The following is a 20,434-nucleotide window of genomic DNA, read 5'->3' on the forward strand; positions in this document are numbered from 1 at the left end:
CCTTCGACCCGCGTCGAGCAATGTGAACGCTTGGCGTGTCAGGGTGACCCGTGTCGCCTGAAGCCGAGTTCAGGGGGCGTTGCCTAGTGGTAGAGCGTCACACGAAACACATAAAATGCTGGGCGTGTAATGACGTAGGCACAAGCCATGCGTCGGAGGTAGGGGGAAATACACCTGTCTGCATCAAATTTTTGAAACAAACGATGGCGGGACACCTTAAGGACTCATTTTTGCAATGCAGTTCATGGAGATGTTACTTTACGGTGCGTCTTGCTGCGTGGGAAACCGCGCTCTCCCATCTTTCTCAGCCCTTCCAGCAGAGGTCCATCTTTCACCGTCCCCGAAATGTGGCGGTAAATAACGTCCTCTGCTCGGGGGCTGAGGAGCTCGCGGACCTCCTTGTCTCCCCAGTTGGCCATATTAAAAAATGTCTCCAACTTGATGTCAGGCTAAAACAGAGTAAAACTTGTCCTCACCTGTCGCTGTTGTTCTGAATCAGCTGTCCATTCTGTCTTTTAAACTCCTCACGTCACGCCCACGTCCGACCCGCGTCGATTGTGTTCACATCAAACTCGGCTCGGCAAAAAGACTAGGGTCCGACGCGGGTCGAAAGGCGAGTCGAGTTGACGCGGCAGCCCGGGTCGGCAGTGTGAACACAACAGCGGACACGCTAAATTCGCGAATTAAACGCGGGTTATTCGGCAGTGTGAAAGGGGCTTATGTTGTCAGTTTAAGTTATATAAACAGTTTGGGGAAACAGTTTGGGGACGGATCCTTCCTGTTCCAACATGGCTGCGCACCTTAGCACAAAGCAAGGCCCATAAAGCCATGGATGAGCCAGTTTGGTGCGGAAGAACCTGACCGGCCTGCACAGAGTCCTGACCTCAACCCGATAGAACACCTTTGGGATGAATCAGAGCAGAGACTTAGAGCCAGACCTTCTGTCCAACATCAGTGTCTGACCTCACAGATGCTGGAAGAACGGTCGAAGACTCCCATAAACACTCCTAAACCTTATGGAAAGCTTTCCCAGAAGAGTTGAAGCTGTTATAGCTGCACAAGGTGGGCCGACGTCATATTAAAGCCTCTGGATTAAGAACTTACTGAAGTTCATATGGATGTAAAGGCAGATGAGTGAATACTTTAGGTAATATAGTGCATCTTTCACAAGCTAATGAGCGACTTGCTGTGAAAACACCACCCGACTGCTCCACCCTCTGCTCAGCTGAGACATCGACTCGAGCTACTGTTACCGAACGATGTTTTAATAACGTTAAATGTTTTTATATCATCAAACAAGGTAAATCTGTGATGGGAAAGTTCCATGGTTTGACTGAAATGTCGGTCAGGCTCTATTTATTCCACCGTTCCTGACTCTGACCTAAAAAGAGCCGAAGAGGAACGATGGGTAGGTTACTCTGAGTGGTTCTGATTTAATTACTGCAGCATCGAGTTTCCAGTATATGAAGCCTAACATTTGAGAGTTGGATTGCAGCCGCCCTCGGGCTGCAGAGCGGCGGTGGCTTTGCTGAGCGGAGCAGTGATGGACGGGAACGATGAGACTGGGAATCTGTTGCTTCTGATACCATTAAAGGCTTTTCCTCCATCAGCACAAACGGTGCTGGCTCAACAACAGCAGGCTGGTATCGGCGCGCTCCATCTTCCTCTTTTTCCTGCCTCCATCCTGTCCCATCTCTGCCTTTCATCTTTGTTCATTTCACTTTCATCCTTTATTGTATTTTTTTTCACCAAAGAAAAAAAAACTTGTCACGTTTGAGCTTTAATCGCTCTCATGGCGTCGGGTTGTTGATGATGTGTATTTTACACTTTCACACGTTCCTTAACGAAGCATCTTTCATCGTTAATCATGCAGCATTCATCACCTTCTCCTTTGTCACGTTTTCCCATCTCTGTGTAATTTCCTGGTGGCTCCTCATGCCTCGGCGGTGCCCGTATGCTGAAGCCCGGTCATCTTTCATCCCTCTGCCAATGGTCGGCATCACGTTGCGCAACACGGTTGCAGGGCAGCCGAGGGTTTTCCCTGTAAAAGGGATTATCCACGAGTCTCTTTGGAAGCCGTCTGTCCTTTCCCTCTGTTTTATCATCCTATGTCGGCAGTCATGTAAGTCATGTAAGGGATGGGATAAAGGATACTAGAATATGTAGAATATACTGGGCTTTTGATTGGGAAGGGATGAGTGTGTAGAGAACTGAACGCTTTCCTTATTGGCCTGGATGTCTGAGTAATTAAATACATTCAAACATATTCATCTTTTCCATTGTGTAGTGCTGGGAGGTGACAATAAGAAAGATGAAATTCTTCTATAAAACATACTGCGATGCCTTTGAGAGGGATGGAAGAAACGATAGTTAGCTATTGTTAAACTGAATATCCACTGGGGTCTTTCTCATCTGGAACTGATGCACCTTTTATTTGTATAGCACCACTTCTCAGCAGCAAGTCATCTCGGGTCAAAAAGAAAACCCAATCAAACTAAATAAAACTGTTCTATCAGAGAAAGCTTGTGGTGTCGGTGGGAAACAAAAAACGTCAATTTTAAAAGGAAGACACGTCTGACAGATCAACAATGGCTGAGCCGACATGAAAGCTTTATCAGAAAGGAAAGTTTTAAGCCTGATCTTAAAGGTAGAGGGAGTGTCTGCTTCCTGAAGCCAAACTGGCAGCTGGTTCCACAGAGAGGGGCCTGATAACTGAAGGCTCTGCCTCCCAAACTGGCAGCTGGTTGCACAGAGAGGGGCCTGATAACTGAAGGCTCAGCCTCCCAAACTGGCAGCTGGTTCCACAGAGAGGGGCCTGATAACTGAAGGCTCTGCCTCCCAAAGTGGCAGCTGGTTCCACAGAGAGGGGCCTGATAACTGAAGGCTCTGCCTCCCAAAGTGGCAGCTGGTTCCACAGAGAGGGGCCTGATAACTGAAGGCTCTGCCTCCCAAAGTGGCAGCTGGTTCCACAGAGAGGGGCCTGATAACTGAAGGCTCTGCCTCCCAAACTGGCAGCTGGTTCCACAGAGAGGGGCCTGATAACTGAAGGCTCTGCCTCCCAAACTGGCAGCTGGTTCCACAGAGAGGGGCCTGATAACTGACGGTTCTGCCTCCCAAACTGGCAGCTGGTTCCACAGAGAGGGGCCTGATAACTGAAGGCTCTGCCTCCCAAACTGGCAGCTGGTTCCACAGAGAGGGGCCTGATAACTGAAGGCTCTGCCTCCCAAACTGGCAGCTGGTTCCACAGAGAGGGGCCTGATGACTGAAGGCTCTGCCCAGTGAATAACGTTCCTCCAGAAGTGTTTTATGTGAGCTAAAGGTCATTTCTAAGGTTCTTCACAGTAATACCTGAAGCCCAGGTAATGAACTAGTGGGTTGTCTCTTTATTTATGAAAATCGATCAATGGAACAAGAGGGAACTTGATAAATATCAGCCAAATAAGATGGAAAAACGTTCTTATATTCTATGCAACCCGAGTTAAAAGCCAACATAATCTCCCGTAAGGAGAAGGCTCTCTGGCGTGAAGCCGGAGCTGGCGGTGAGTTTCCCAGACCCTGACCGTTGGATAGCTGGTTCTGTGCCTGGTCCAGCTCCGAGTTTTAAGTCACGCCACCGGATTTTCTGTCTTTGCTTTCAACCCGAGCCAAAGATTTGCAGGTTTTAATTCCCACTAATTGGAGAAATCTCGTTCCCAGCCTCCAGCGGGCTCCTTGTTGCGCGGTCATGTGATCTGCACACATGAGTGTCAGATTAGGTGTGGAATGAAGCGTTGCATGAGGCCCAAAGTTAAGCAGATGTCACTGAGTTTGGACGGCTGAGTGCTTTAAAGAGACATAAACTAAATCAGCATCTATGGTAAAGAATGAAGAGAGGTCGGGGGTCAAATCTATCTGAAGAAACTGGTGAAATGCTGGGTAGTTGTGCAGAAGAAGCAGTAACTTGTCACCTGGTTTTATTCGTGGAAAACGACCACAGGCTGTTTTTAATGAGAAATTTCTGAGGAAACAAATGACTGAAAGCTGCCAAAGCAGCCTCTCTGTCCGTGGGAGGAGGATTTAGTCCAACTGGAACATTACTTGTACACATATTTATTCTTTCTTCTTCCTTTTTAGTCACAGCTAACCAAATAAGGTCCGAGTCAGCAGATCCGTTGTGTGGAGTCCCTCAAGGTTCTGTCTTGGGTCCTGTATTATTTTTGCTGTATTTGATCCCTTTGGGAAAAATCATGGAGAGATTTTCTGATGTTTCGTACCACATATTTTGCTGATGATATCCAGCTTTACTGCTCTTTCAAGCCAGCTGAGCTCCAGAGGCTAAAGTCCTTAGTTCATTGTTTGGTGGAGATAAAACGATGGCTAAATGATAACACCTGGCAGCTGAATGTGGATAAAACAGAAACACTGGTTATTTCCCCTGATGACTCCATTCCAGGGATTAAACCAGTACTTGGGTGACTTCGGCCAGTCTGTTAAACCCAGCCTCAGAAACCTGGGTGTTGTGTTTGACAAAGACACGTCAAACAGCTGACCAAAAACTGCTTTTTTCAACTGAGGAAAATCTCCAAACTCAGGAAAATGGTATCACAAAATAATTTGGAGCTGATTATTCCTTCATTTGTGTCTTCGCGTTTGGACTATTGTAATAGTTTGTTTTCATGTCTGAACAAGAAGGAGCTGTCTCGCCTTTACTACTTTTTCACTCCATGAAATCACCTTTTCATATAAAAAGTGGCCTCACTGTGCGGATATTTACTCTGTAACTGAAGATTTTAGCCTCAACTTTACAGCCTCAAACACCAAATGGATGCATTTAGAGTCCTATTTTTACTGCAGCTCATGGAAACTAAGATTAAAGTGAATAAAATTCAGCGTACATGTGTTTATCATGCAACACAAATTGTGTGTCTTTAAAGATCTAATGCCTATCTTTCATGTTCTCCTCTCAGCTATCATGTATGTGATGGGAGCACTGGGCCCGGCTGCTGGTTACCTGCTGGGAGGAGTCCTCATCGGCTTTTACGTAGACCCCAAGACTGTCGTCAACATCGACCAGAGTGACCCTCGCTTCATTGGCAACTGGTGAGAGCGATCAGCCGGCGTTTTGTTGGAGTTCACGTGTTTGGATGATATTTATTTCATAGGAAAAGGGCCCCACAGTGATGATGTTGATTTAAATGTTTAAAATACTATATTTTATTATTCTCCCGCTGTGTGCATCCTGCTTAGTTTACACTCCTCGGACCAGCTAAGCTTGCGCTGAAGCAACATTTCAGGCTTTTCAGTATGAAATGTACCCTCTTTTTGTTTAAAAAAGGGGGACACAATGTGTGGTAGGACTTGTTTAAAGGGATAGTTTGCCTCTTTTGACATGAAGCTGTATGACATCCCATATCAGCAGCATCATTTCTGAACATCTTCTTACCCCCTGCTGCGTCCTGTGAGCAGTGTTCCAGCCTCGTTTTGGTGTTGATGAAGGTAGTCCGGCTAGTTGGCTGGGGTTTAAAAAATAAAGCGTTTTGCTTCTCAGAACAATATGCGTTCAAAAGAGTAATACATTTGCATCACAAAATCGTTCTCCAGGAAAAAGTCAGACCTCACAATCTCTTGGCCCTATTTTCTCTCCCTTCGTATCACTGCCTGCTGCCGCCTGCCGACAGCCGCGCCTGTTATAGTGTTTGCTGCTCGGAAGCAGGGGACTGCTCGGTCTGCAGTTCGGTCTGCACAGCAGGCAGTGATACGAAAGGAGAGAAAATAGGGCCAAGAGATTGTGAGGTCTGACTTTTTCCTGGATTCAGTTCAATTCAGTTTTATTTATAAAGCGCCAAATTACAACAAATGTCATCTCAAGGCACTTAAATAATAATGTCCAATTCAAGCCAATTGGAATTCAATTCATTGTAATCATAATTATTTACAAAATAATCCAATTCATTCATATAAAGCCAATTCAAAAACAATTTCCTAGCTAAGGAAACCAACAGATTGCACTGAAACCCCAAACCCCAGCTGGTGGAGGCGGATGGCCACCCTTCCTGGTTCTGGTTCTGCCAGAGGTTTCTTCCTGTTCAAAGGGAGTTTTTTCTCTCCACAGTCGCCGTCAGATTGGACTGAAGACAAGTTTCGGTGCAACTTGTCTTCAGTCCAATCTCCCGTCCTGAGCCTGAGGACTGTGGAGAGGAAAAACTTCCTTTTAACAGGAAGAAACCTCCATCAGAACCACAACCACGAAGGGTGGCCATCCGCCTCCACCAGCTGGGGTTTGAGAAGACAGAAAAGAGGGAAAAAAAAAACACTGTTTTGGATTACTGGATGGACGATTTTGTGATGCAAATGTATTACTCTGTTGAACGCATATTGTTTTGAGAAGCAAAACGCTTTATTTTTTAAACCCCAGCCAACTAGCCGGACTACCTTCATCAACACCAAAACGAGGCTGGAACTCTGCTCACAGGACGCAGCAGGGGGTAAGAAGATGTTCAGAAATGATGTTGCTGATATGGGATGTCATACAGCTTCATGTCAAAAGAGGCGAACTATCCCTTTAAACAAGTTCTACCACACATTGTGTCCCCCCTTAAATGATGTTGCTCATAGTCATAGTTTATTTATAGAGCACATCTAAAACAACCTCAGTCGACCAAAGTGCTGTACAGAAGAAAAGCATATTAAAAATAATCATAAACACTACAACAACAAATACAACACATGGGATACTAATCATTCAATATAAAACAACTTAAGATTAAAAGTGAAAATAAAAGAGAGTAAGAGGGATAAAAAGAAAGCGAGAGCCAAGATTCCTCGCTCAGCTGGGATTGCTAGTATGGGATGTCATACAGCTTCATGTGAAAAGAGGCGAACTGTCCCTTTAAGCTTATTAGTTGCTGAAAATCGGTGCACCGATTGGTGCAGGTCCTAGTTTTAGTCACCTAGTAGACATCTGAGAGCCGTATGTAAAGATTTAGTCTTATTCAGCATTCTGAGATTTTTTTCTGACGGTGTTACATGACTCATGTATGTGCACGTGTATGTGCACGTGTATGAGCATGGGCCTTGGCCCGCCTTGGAGGAAACTGGTGGGAACCATTTGGTTTGGGCTGCATGTCAGAGACCCGGAACAGAAGTCGGAGAGGATGGGAAGATGGACTCAAACTTTGTTGCTTTTGGCTCGCATCGTCTCACCAATTACTCCAAATCACTCAGTTTATTAGCAACTAAACTTGTAAAGACTTGGAACAGTTTGTGATTTAGAGCAGAAGACATCTGATTGTAGAGGGTGGCCTAGTTAAATGAGATGTTTCAGGCTCATTTTGGTCTGGAATCAGGTCGGTACGCGTCCCACCGGGCGTGTTAGTCAGGTTTCTTTGGGCAGATGTTCTGACGTCTTCAGTAATAAGAGACAAAAGTTACAAAGGAGTCTGGAAGCAATGAGGAAATGAGGTAAATACCAGTTCCTGCCTCCTCCAAACGGACTGTCAGCATGTGTCTTATCCAAATTTGTAAGCTCATAAAATCCAAAATGAACTGTAATTTCTGCTTTAATGTAATTCTTCTTCTTCTGCCGCAGCGTATCAGAGTAAACCTTAGATAACAATGCCAGACTGTAACTATTATGGGCACTGCTTCACTATATACCTCCAAGAAATGTTGGCATCTCAAGTGATGCCTTAAGATGTTTGGGTTTGGGTTTGTGCCTGTTGTTGCCTCTTCTTTAACTGTTAAACTGTTAAAGTCTTTAACAGTAACCTGAAGGGACACATCCCTGAGTTGGAGTCTCTGGATGTCCTCTCAGATCCAGGGGGGACACATCAGCACCACATCAAGCCCATAGACACAACGCTGAAGTTGGCATCTGATTCGCGAATTAAATGGATGGGCATAAAGGGCCATTTCACTGCATTTTTTGTATTTTTTTAACAAAAAAAAAGGCATTAAAATGGCCCTGTTCTGCATTTTCACAAATCAGAAAAAGGTTTCACAAATTCCAAACAAGGTTTTAATGAATCTATAGCCTCTTTATAATATTTCTATCCATATTTGAGCAGTGTAACTAATGTAGTTTCCATGCAGGACCTAGTTTAGGACGATCAAAATGCAAAACAATGCAGTGAAATGGCCCTTTATGCCCATCCCTTTAATTCACGAATCGGAGGCCAACTTCAGTGTCGTCCCATATAGACTGATTATAAAAGGGTCAAGCCTCACAATAGAGGTCCGGTATCATAATTTACACATTTTTAATCACAAAATGTAACATTTAATCACTATCACGGAGTTATTACCATGGATTTACTGTAGGCTACAAAGTGAAAAAAACATCATGGCTTGATTGAAAACTCTCTTGAAAAGATATAATTACCCTGAGCCCACCGTAGATCGCCAAAAGAGGAAGCTTCTGAACACTATTTTTCCCCATTAAAGGTGGGGTAGGGGATCTTTTTCTGGAGCATTTTTTTACATATTGCTTGAAATACTCTTCACACCCCCATTGCAACCAATTAATTAAAAGTTTTGACACAGAAATGAAAAGTTTTAGTGGCCTCTAGAACGTACAATCTAGGAAAAACACTATCCAATCATTGTGAACGGACCGTTCACAATTCATGTCAAAACGTTCATGTATTCTAGAGGCGTGGCTTCGGGGGGAAAGTGAAGAAAAGGGTTGGGACTTTTTACCTGTGTATTTTCAGAATGCAGCTTCGCTGGACTCAAAATCCAGGATCTCCTACCCTACCTTTAAGTTCCGATGTGTGGCTTAGTGCAGGGGGGGAGGAGGGCCGAGAGAGAAATGGGCTGTGTTCGAAACCGCATACTTCTCCTACTACTCCCACTACTCATACTAACTTTTTGAGTTAGTATGCGAGTTTGAGTAAGCGAGAAGTTCCCGGATGCATACTAGATTCTCCTAAATGTTGGGTAAGCATCATGAGGTTACTACTCATACTCAAACTACCCAAGATGCAACGTAACATGACGTCGCCGATCGTCATTTCCTGTCAAAACGGCAGTTTCAAGCTAGCTACAACGAGGGTAGGTTCACTTCCTGTTTTCAAAACAAAAGCACCAATTGTATGGTAATGGCTTTCCCTATGATAAAAGGCAACGGGAATTTTATTTTGTGAAAATAACCGGAAGTGCGTTGCTCACTGCGGCTAGCTTTAGTAGCGCCCAATTCGTGGGAACAAAATAGTAAACAGCCGGTATTTTGTCAGGTTTTCAACACGTTGGGGATCTAAACGACTACTTTCTCACCTGAAAATGTTTCAAATGTTGCTAAAGTTTACAGAGTTTAGAGCTTAAGAGAAATCAGCTTCAGGCCGGCTGATTTCGGCTCGGGCAGGAGCAAAATGCATTGTGGGTAAACGCTCTGCATACCGTCTGATCGATCAGTATGCAGTATGCAAAATGGAATTATGCAGTTTGCAAGTTTGTAGTATGGAAGTATGTAGTATGGAAGTATGTAGTATGGAAGTATGCGGTTTCGAACACAGCCATGGTGTTGACTTTAGAGCCGGCTTCCTCTGCATTCACTTACATGACAACTTGACTTGAAAAAGAAGTCAATTTTCAGCTGCCTCTTCCTTTTTGGCATCTCTGCCTCCTTATCTTTCTTCTCTTCTCAATTTTATTCACTCTCAGCCATCGGTGACTAACAGAAGCTCCGATATAGTTCATCTCTGACGTAATATCAAAGTTCCCGGGCCGGTGGCCGGGTCGCGGACAGCAGTCTGTGATTGGGTGAATGTCCACTCAGTTTGACCAATGCCTTTTCGTGCAGCGTAAAGGGGCTGAGGTGCGCTCCATTTTTGTATGTTGGTGCACTACGAGGGTGGGCAAACAGGTTTACCTTTGGAAAATGTGTGGGGGGTGAAATCATCTTGCTTTAAAGATCCTCCATGGGTGCGACGCCCACGCTCAGTTCTGAAAAACCCAAGAAGAAGCCGCAGAAACTCAGATTCAGCTCAAATCCGAGCTGTAATGTGTTTTTTCTCTGCAGAGCACATTTTTCCACGTATCTTACCTCCATCTGAAAGAGTGCTGCAGCATGTGAGATGTGATTAGTCATCTATTTAGAGGCCTCGGTGATGCCATCTTCTGACAGCATAACACCGGTGACTCACCAGCGCGCAGCCGGGCCGCTTCCTACGTGAATTACAGGGGTTTGATAACAGGAAGAGGATGCGTTGTACCGGTGTATTTATTCCTGTGCTCAGTAATAATGCCCAAAGTTATGATGCTGCACAGGCAGACTGCCTTTTTAGCACATTTCACACCTGGCACCAAGGGGCTTCTATTCAATTTTCAATTCATTTCTATTTATAAAGCGCCAAATACAACAAATGTCATCTCAAGGCACTTAAATAATAAAGTCCAATTCAAGCCAATTGGAATTCAATTCATTGTAATCATAAATATTTATAAAATAATCCAATTAATTCATATAGAGCCAATTCAAAACCAATTTCCTAGCTAAGGAAACCAACAGATTGCACCGAAACTTGTCTTCAGTCAGCTTCTGAGGTAATGGACCCAAAAGGACCCAAATGGACCCAAAAGGACCCAAATAGACAGATTTAAGTCAGTCAGCTGGTATCAGGATGTGTCTCCAGATGCATCTGAAAGCAATCAGACACGATGTCTGTGAAGCTGGTAAAGATCCTGCAAAGTCATGTATAAATTTTTAAATATCTTGAGACTCGGGCCCTTTAGCAACATTTGAAACATTGTCAGGTGAGAAAGTAGTCGTTTAGATCCCCAACGTGTTGAAAACCTGACAAAATACCGGCTATTTACAATTTTGTTCCCACGAATTCGGCGCTGCTAAAGCTAGCTGCAGTGAGCAACACACTTCTGGTTATTTTCACAAAATAAAATACCCGTTGCCTTTTATCATAGGGAAAGCCATTACGGTACCATTGGTGCTTTTGTTTTGAAAACAGGAAGTGAACCTACCCTCGTTGTAGCTAGCTTGAAACTGCCGTTTTGACAGGAAATGACGATCGGCGACGTCACGTTACGTTGCATCTTGGGTAGTTTGAGTATGAGTAGTAACCTCATGATGCATACCCAACATTTCGGAGAATCTAGTATGCATCCGGGAACTTCTCGCTTACTCAAACTCGCATACTAACTCGAAAAGTTAGTATGAGTAGTAGGAGAAGTATGCGGTTTCGAACACAGACCAGGAGAAACTCATCCATGCATTCATCTCCAGCAGACTCCATCACTGTAACGCTCTTTTAACTGGACTTCCCACAAAGAGCATTAAACATCTGCAGCTCATCCAGAACGCTGCTGCTGGAGTTTTAACCCGGACTAAGAGATCTGAACACATCACAGCAGCTTTAAAATCTTTACTCTGGCTTCCAGTCAGTCACAGAATAGATTTTAAAAGCCTGCTCTGCACGATATCTTTGAATTTATCTGGACTGTTGCTTGTTTTTAAATTCCTTTAAATTATTTTATTTGTTTCTCTTTATATTCTTTAATGTATTTTTAATGCTTCTTCCACTCCCTGCTGCAATGCTTTTATTTTATGTAAAGCACTTTGAACTGTTTTGTACATGAAATGTGCTACAAATAAATTTGATTTGATTTGATATAACATTCAGTGATAATTATGAATTCTGACTTTAATACGACCCGTTTCAGACAGCTTTAACAGAGACATGTTGCCTTGAATATTTCAGATTTTAGAGGTGATGTGAGACGACTGATAAGTGATGTTACAGAGGCCTGTGTGAGAGACTAAAAACAAGCTAACTGAAGCTTTTTAGGCCTGTTGTTTTCACCTGTAAACCTCTTTATAGATGGTCAGTGGAGTCCCTCAGTGTTCACCCTGATGTAATCTGACTGAATCGGACATCTGTGCGACCTGACTTCACGTCTTTAATCGGAGACCTTGCTGTGTTCTGTGTGTAAAAGGTGGAGCGGGTTCCTCCTGTGTGCCGTGGCCATGCTCCTGGTCATATTTCCCATGTTCACCTTCCCCAAGAAGCTGCCTCCCCGACACAAGAAGAAGAAGAGGAGGAAAAAGGTCAGCCTGGACGACCTGTCCAGCGACGACGACGTGCTCAAGGAGAAGAGCAACAACAAGAGCCAGACGGTCACCTCCTCCATGGGCTTCGGGAAGGACATTAAAGGTACCATCAGTCCTTTAGCTTCAGCGTCACAGAGTGCTTTAAAGGGACAGTTCGCCTCTTTTGACATGAAGCTGTATGACATCCCATATCAGCAACATCATTTCTGAACATCTTCTTACCCCCTGCTGCGTCCTGTGAGCAGAGTTCCAGCCTCGTTTTGGTGTTGATGAAGGTAGTCCGGCTAGTTGGCTGGGGTTTAAAAAATAAAGCGTTTTGCTTCTCAGAACAATATGCGTTCAACAGAGTAAAACATTTGCATCACAAAATGGTTCTCCAGGAAAAAGTCAGACCTCACAATCTCTTGGCCATATTTTCTCTCCCTTCGTATCACTGCCTGCTGCCGCCTGCCGACAGCCGCGCCTGTTACGCTGTTTGCTGCTCGGTCTGCAGTTCGGTCTGCAATGATGTTGCTGATATGGGATGTCATACAGCTTCATGTCAAAAGAGGCGAACTGTCCCTTTAAGACACATTTTCATTCTTTGGCTTTTAACACATGTTAAGATTTTTGCTCTTACTTTCTGTTATCGTGTTTTATTGTTTCTGTTTGTCCATATTTTGCATGTTTATTGATTTTCGTCTGTACAGCTGCTGTTGTTTTAAAGTTCTTTATAAATAAAGAAGTAGTAGTAGTAGTAGTAGTACATGGCGCATCAGTTGGCCAGAGTGCAGAACTCGCAGGGCAGCGTTGAGCCGAGGCCATAACCGTTTGGGAATTTGTGATTTTTCTGGCTGAAAGTAAGTTAGTGAAGGGTGTTATATCCACAGAAAGCGATGCTCGTGTGAGCCTAGTTTTCAGCCCTCATTGAGTTTATTCTCACGGACACGACCTTTGCTCTCTCCTACGACCTTCCAGACCTCCCCAAAGCTGCAGTGAGGATCCTCAGCAACGTGACCTTCCTGTTCGTCAGCCTGTCCTACACGGCAGAGAGCGCCATCGTCACCGCGTTCATCACTTTCATCCCCAAGTTCATCGAGTCCCAGTTCGGGATTCCGGCGTCCAACGCCAGCATCTACACCGGTGAGCTGAAACGCACTCGTTCTGAAAAGGCCTTTGCCCTTTTAAATCTGCTGCTGTGTGTTACGGAAAGCCCGATATTCTGAGTTTTTTTAGCCTGTGACATCTCTGCAGCAGCTCAGGCCAGAATACTCACCCCAGGACGTAAATTCGCTGCTGGTTTTTATCTGAGAGCAGAGCGGGAGCGGCCGTCAGCACGGCGCTGCAGCCGACATTAATAATAAAGCAACGGCTGGTCTTCAAATAAAGGGGCCACCCGGGACGCTGAGCTGGCACATTTAGTGCGCGACACACAAAACACCCAGAAACACGCACACACACATGCACGGTAATGCTCCACCTGAACTAAATCACATGCAGACACATAAGCTGACGCATTAAATGCTTAGACACGCCCATTAGCAAGCTAATTGTGCGCTTTACTGCCAGCTAATGTTGCTAATATTATAAAACACCTAAATATGGAAGCTGCACCGTAAAATGTTCCCGGTAAAAAAAACTCTCAAGGAACACAGATTAGTTTTAAGAGGATAAAACTGGCAGAGGTGAATGAGTTTATCGTTCACTACTCAGTTGAAACAGACCTTTCTCCATTTATTGCTCATATAAGGCATTTAAAGACACTTCTCACCTTTGTTTGTGCAAAGAAAAGTTTATCTCTGGTGCATAAAAGGTCTATTTTTATTTTTTTAAACATATATTTATTGGTTTTTCATGTTAATATAACAACATCCAACAATTTAAACATCCAAAACATATGGTAGTAAAGAAAATAATGATTAAAAAAGATACAATGAACCGCAGTAATTAGACAGCAAACTGTGCAATGAATAAGAAATAATGAAAATAATAAAAATAAATAAGTAAATAAACACATATATAAATAATAATAATACATTTAAAAAAGTATTCAAAATGTAGGTTACAGCTTGCACTCCCACCAACAAATTAAATAATTTTCATTATCTCATTCTCCCAGAAATATCCTCCAAAGATCATAAAATTCAGAAGCCCTCTTTCTAACAATATAGGTCAGTTTCTCAAGAGCCAAACTCGATGTTAAGTTATTTAACCAGCGGGGTAAAAGAGGGGCAACCAGCATTCTTCCAGCATAATGCAATACAGCGTTTGGCCTGCAGTAAACAAAGGTCGACCAAAGAACAGTCATCTGGATAAATGCCTAAAATACACACCTCAGGGCATAAAGATGTATCTGAGAGATATACTTTAACACAGAGCTCTCTTCACATTTCCATAAACAGTGATATAATGTACCCTGGTGATTGTTGCACTTATAACATAGATCAAGTATATTAGGATCAAATTGATTTAATTGCTCAGCAGAGATATATGTTCACATTATCCAATTAAATTGTATCATTCTCAATCGAGTGTTGATGGTTTGAGTGTATTTTTAAAGATATTTCACTCCATTCATTGAGTGTAATATCTTCTTTTAGGTCTTGTATCCATTGCGGTCTCTTACTATCAGAGTTTTCCTGCCATTGGTTTTCAACCAACATGTTACAGAACAGGGATACCAATCTTTTACCCAAACAGTTTTTTGTAACATGTGTTTCTAAGATGGAGAATGAAGGTTGTTGCACCGAATTGTTTAAGTGTGCCAGAATAAAACTTCTAAGTTGTAAATACTTAAAGAAGTGTTTTTGCGGTATATCAAACTTTGCCTTTATCTCACTGAATGACATTAGAGTAAAGTCCTCATATACATCCTGTAGTCTTAATTTAAACGGTCATTTTTAGTCAAAGTCGTCATTCTAAAGACATTCTGATCGGACGTTAAACATCCGGACGGCCTGAGACGTGTCGCTTTTCCTCAGAAGCTTATCTCGACCTAACGGAGCCCCTCTGTTGCTGATAAGTTGGCAGCTGAGAGGAAGTTTATCAACCAAGAACAGTTTGATTTGGGTTTTTAGTAGGGCTGGGCGAGTTAACTCGTTAATTATTTAACGGCGGTACATATTTTATCGCACAATAACGCAGGTTTTATTTATTTATTTTAAATTTTAAAAATAATTAAAAATTTTAAAAATTGGGGGGGCTTTTGTGCCTTTTTTGGGGGGCTTTTTTTTTATATAGGACAGTGGAGAGAGACAGGAAGCAGGGGGCAGAGAGAGGGGGAACGACACGCAGCACAGGGCCGTCCAATACAGGACTCGAACCAGGGCCAGCTGCAGCGAGGACTAAAGCCTCTGTACATGGGGCGCCTGCTCAACCCACTACGCCACAGACCACCCCTGTTTTATTATTTATTTTATTTTGTAAAAGTCTGCTGCTCACAGGCTTTTATTCTGTAAAAGTCTGCTGCTGTCTGCTGTGGAACAGGAAAAGAAAGTAATCGGTGGATCCACCAAACATGGAGAAGGGTACGGAACTTTTACTCGGCCATTTTCATTTTAAAGTTCTTCCAGACGGCGGAGTCGACAGAACCAAAGTCATCTGTAAACACTGCCAAGTTGAATTGTCTTCTCAGCGTAGTAGTTCCAGTCTAAAATATCACTTAAAGGCAAAACACACAACTGATAGCAGCAAGTCATTCAAGGAAACAGACAGTGGAGCGAGGCTTCTACATAAAAACTACAGAAAGATGCTGATGTTAAAAGTGTGTTTGCACAACAAATGTTATGGCACTTTCATTCATATGGCAGCACATTTAAAATAAAACTAAATGCTAAAAGCTATACGCTACTTTTGGATTCATTTTTGGATTCTGCGTACAAATGCGATTAATCGTGATTAATCAGGGAAATCATGTGATTAATTAGATGAAACATTTTAATTGTTGCCCAGCCCTAGTTTATAGTTTTTGTCTTTTACCAAAGAGATTTTCTAAAATGACGTCTTGTTTGGGCTGTTATCAGAGACCTTGAGGTGTTGAGTTGCATCGGTGTCTCAGCTGGAGGAGGAGTGGGCTGCAAAGTCGTGATTTAAACTGCCGCATTCTCACATTATGTCGTTCTCCGGTGTGTAAAAGTATCTGTTGGGAGGCTGTTTGAAGATTAGAGAAGGTTCCAGGACCTCCGGTGCTCGTGTCTGTTGAACACGAAACAGCAAGGCGCAGGTTTCTGGTTAGATTCAGTCATTTCTTTACCTTTTTCAGGGGATTGAGTGTTATAAAGTGTTTTCAGATCCTTCCGGGTCATCTTCTCCTGGACTGTGAGTCGGTAGCCAGAGGCCATGGCTGTCTTTCAGTCTGTCTGCATCATTTTCTGCTCATAAGAGGTTTAATGACGCACAGAAGAGGGCGGCTCTGCCTCCTCAGACAGATCTGTTGCTGTTCACTCACCCTTAAACATGCTGTAAGTAGCTCGAGTGCAAGAGAAGTTTTACTGAAAACAAAGTTTCTAATCTTGTGAGCATCTAAACCAGTGATGCTCACTATTTATTTCACCAGAGCCACATTGGCAGCAAAATCAAGGTTAGAGCCACTTTTACCACAACATACTAAAGTCCCCTTTAGCAAATATGCATTTCTACATATAAAACAGAAACAACACAGCCAATACATGTTCAATTCAGACCACATTTACCTTAATACTAGGATGAGCGGAAGCTGGCGTGCATGTGCTCGACTTTCTTCATGTTGTATTTGTAGTTTGTTGTTGTAATCATAGTGAGACATTCAGGATGAGCATGGTTTCTGTGCTGGTTTCTGTGCTGGTTTCTGGGCTGGTTTCTGTGCTGGTTTCTGTGCTGGTTTGTGTGCTGGTTTGTGTGCTGGTTTCTGTGCTGGTTTCTGGGCTGGTTTCTGGGCTGGTTTCTGTGCTGGTTTCTGTGCTGGTTTCTGTGCTGGTTTCTGTGCTGGTTTTTGCCCTTTTTTAATTAAAAACCGATCCATTGTACCTGCATCTCGCGCTGGCTAAAGGAGCTAGCGTGACGGTGGTTTAAGCGGGCTGCGTTGCCAGGTTTAACAGTCCCCCCTTTAGGAAACACCATTAAGCCTTAATTAATGCTTAATAAAAAATACTTAATACTACAAAAACGCAAACTTAAAGGGATAGTTCGCCTCTTTTGACATGAAGCTGTGTGACATCCCATATTAGCAACATCATTTATGAACATTTTCTTACCCCCTGCTGCGTCCTGTGAGCCTAACTTTTGTGCTGGTGCACCTAAGAAAAAAAGTTAGGCGCAACAGTGCAACCAGTGCAAAAAGTTAGTCTGGAGCCCTGCACATTGTGAAGTTGAAATGAATAAAATATAAATAATACGGATAAAGAAAAATCTCTATATGAGTGGTGGATTATCATGGGAAAGGCAAACTAAATGATCAGTGTGTGCATGTGTTATTTGAAAAAAATTATTGTTATTGTTAGCATATTGTTATGAGCTACTATGCGAGTGCGAGCCCCCAATTAGAGCTTGAGGAGCCTTTTAAATCTGATTTAAAGACTAAATTAGGTGAATAATTTAAGGATCTCGGTGTTCGGTTAAAGCTTCACGGCTGCTGCACCGGACAGGACGAGCACGATGTGCCGCCCACCGTGGGGACTCTGTCTCTGCCCTCCTGGAGGCCGCCCACGCTGAGACGCCTGCTGCCATGGTGACGCGAGGCCGACTGGAGGCGGCTGCTGTTGTGATCGCTGCGTTTTCCCAACAGCTTGTCTGGTCACTGCAGGGAGGCTGATGCCTGCAGAGTTCCAGCTGATTCAGTTTGCAAAAGCAGAACCTGACGGTGATGAATGACTCGTTTGTCCGAGTTCCTTTTCAGGAGGAGGATGCCGGCTGTCCGAATGACAAATATCTGCTATTTCATTTAGCTTTTAAATGGCTGACAAACCCGACAGGAGCCAACCTCAAACTCCAATATGGGTCTATGTTCATTCTAGGAATGAACTACAGTTTATTTGGACTGGAAGCAGTTTGTGTTGTGGCCTGGGCTCGTGCGCCCTCACATAGAGGTCGCCCACATTTCCCATAGCAAAAACCGGCCCTGGTCCTGTCTGGTGAGAGAAGCTCCCACTCTGGTTCAGGTTTTTTTCTGTCAGGAGAGCAGAGAAACTGCTGCTCAAACAGAGGACGGGCCCACCTGGGGAGGCCAGTGCAGGTACAGGGCCCACCTGGGGAGGCCAGTGCAGGTACAGGGCCCACCTGGGGAGGCCGGTGCAGGTACAGGGCCCACCTGGGGAGGTCGGTGCAGGTACAGGGCCCACCTGGGGAGGTCGGTGCAGGTGCAGGGCCCACCTGGGGAGGCCGGGGCAGGTGCAGGGCCCACCTGGGGAGGCCGGGGCAGGTGCAGGGCCCACCTGGGGAGGTCGGTGCAGGTACAGGGCCCACCTGGGGAGGTCGGTGCAGGTACAGGGCCCACCTGGGGAGGCCGGTGCAGGTACAGGGCCCACCTGGGGAGGCCGGGGCAGGTGCAGGGCCCACCTGGGGAGGTCGGTGCAGGTACAGGGCCCACCTGGGGAGGCCGGTGCAGGTACAGGGCCCACCTGGGGAGGTCGGTGCAGGTACAGGGCCCAGCAGTGCAAGCAGAGGCACATTAGTTCTATTTCTGCTCCCTTCCTCAGCCTAAGGATGGGAATTGATAAGATTTTATCGATATCAATGCCATTATCGATTCTGCTTATGGATCCGATTCTTAATCGATTCCTGTGGATTTTTCTCTGTGTGGAAAAGGTAGGCCTCACAGTTTTTCAGTGTCAACAAAACACATTTTATTAAGTTATTATGAGTCTCTGAACACTGAACAAGACAGATAAACTATTTGAGTAGAGACCACGTGCTAAAATAAATGAAAGTGTAAATAAAAACAAATATAAAACTGTTCTCTGGATCCTAGATCTCTTACAGGATTAAAGTAGAATTCAAAGCTACTGCTGGACCGTATAGGACTGGATGACTGGCGGCACAGAGCGTCAAATACACGGCACTCCTGATACTTTATGCCGTACGCCGTCAACAAAGGCTTTAGTTTCCACCCGTGCATGAAATGATGGTGTGGCACAGGTTACATGTTACACTTAGGACCGCTTCTGTCTCTCCGCCATGGTGTTGCTCGCGCTGATCGCCTCTTGCGCGAGCGTGACGTCGTTGTTTCGATGGGCATCGATAAGGGAATCGTTCAGCATAAAGGCAAATGATATCGATGGATTGAACCAATCGGAACCGGTTCTCGATTCCCATCCCTACCTCAGCCCGTGGTTTTTCCTCTGCGTCCATGCTGAGCCTGCAGCAACCTGCCCTGGACCTGAAAGTTCCTGAAATATCATCTCTGGGGATCCGGTGAACTCTTAAGTGTGACTGAGATCGGCTTCATCACGCAGGTTTTCGCTCAGGAATACTCTGAACTGAGTGAAATAACCTGGAAGTGGCTGAGCAGCAGCCATACTGAGAGCTGTTTGAGTTCTCCTTCAGCATCGGAAACATCTAACTATTCTCTGAGCTAAAGGAGATCATTCTGTCCCGCCCACGACTTTTACAGCTGCATCACTTTCATCCCGTCTCCATAACTGTGATAAACGATGTGGGAGAATCTGAGGACAGAACTTTTCCTTTTTTTCTGTTCCGAACCGTGATGATCAGATAATATTCGACATTATCTCCAACATCTCTGTAATAATGATGCACATTCGAGTAGTTTCAGAGCTACAGACCAGCAGCTTTGTGGAAGCGTGGTTGGATTTTCATCGCAGCTTTTCAGTCGAGGTCGAGTAAAGAGCTTAAGAAAAGACGATAGGAGTTTTTTTTAAAGAATTCTTTGACCAGACCTCAGTACTAATAAGACAAAGCCACTTATTTGTTATGCAGGCCACGCTGTTGTCACACAGCTGATGGGGATTACGTAAAGAAAACAATCGGTTCTTTAAAAACCAGCAGGAGCTCCTGACAAACTTCTCAGGGGGAAAACAGCAGCCATGATGACTAAAGTGACCCGTTCAACAGGTAAATTAATAAGTTAGCTGTCACTATTAGTTTATTTCTCTGGTCAACTCACATTTAAAGCACTAGATAAAGATTTCCCCTTTAGTAGGTAATCAGATTACCTTCAGATACCTTTGAACATGGAGAGAGATTTCTGCTTCACCTTTATTTAAAAGGGACCAGATACAAGCTGAAAACATTAGTATTAATTAGCATTAAGCATTAGCATTAACTTTCCTTTACAAATAGTTACAATTTCTGTTAATCAAAGACACCACCAGACTGTTTACATTCATTTACAGTAATTAAACTATTTACAGAGTAGTTTACAGTGGCCATGCTGACCTTAAACAGGACTAGCATGCGGTGGCTACGCTAGCTGTCTTCACG

At 44.1% G+C, this 20,434-nt stretch overlaps 1 protein-coding gene across 2 annotated transcripts in view; it reads left to right on the top strand.

Annotated features, from left to right (window-relative positions):
• LOC142398603 (solute carrier organic anion transporter family member 5A1-like) overlaps nucleotides 1–20,434 on the top strand; it is a 52,840-nt gene that overhangs the window by 21,833 nt on the left and 10,573 nt on the right. For both annotated transcript variants that reach the window (XM_075482666.1, XM_075482665.1), the window contains 3 exons: nucleotides 4,947–5,079; nucleotides 11,926–12,143; nucleotides 12,998–13,162. In XM_075482666.1, the coding sequence (XP_075338781.1) occupies nucleotides 4,947–5,079; nucleotides 11,926–12,143; nucleotides 12,998–13,162 (516 nt within the window). The remainder of the gene's footprint in view (nucleotides 1–4,946; nucleotides 5,080–11,925; nucleotides 12,144–12,997; nucleotides 13,163–20,434) is intronic.

The sequence above is a fragment of the Odontesthes bonariensis genome, chromosome 14 (genome assembly GCF_027942865.1).
Source record: "Odontesthes bonariensis isolate fOdoBon6 chromosome 14, fOdoBon6.hap1, whole genome shotgun sequence".
NCBI lineage: Eukaryota > Metazoa > Chordata > Actinopteri > Atheriniformes > Atherinopsidae > Odontesthes > Odontesthes bonariensis.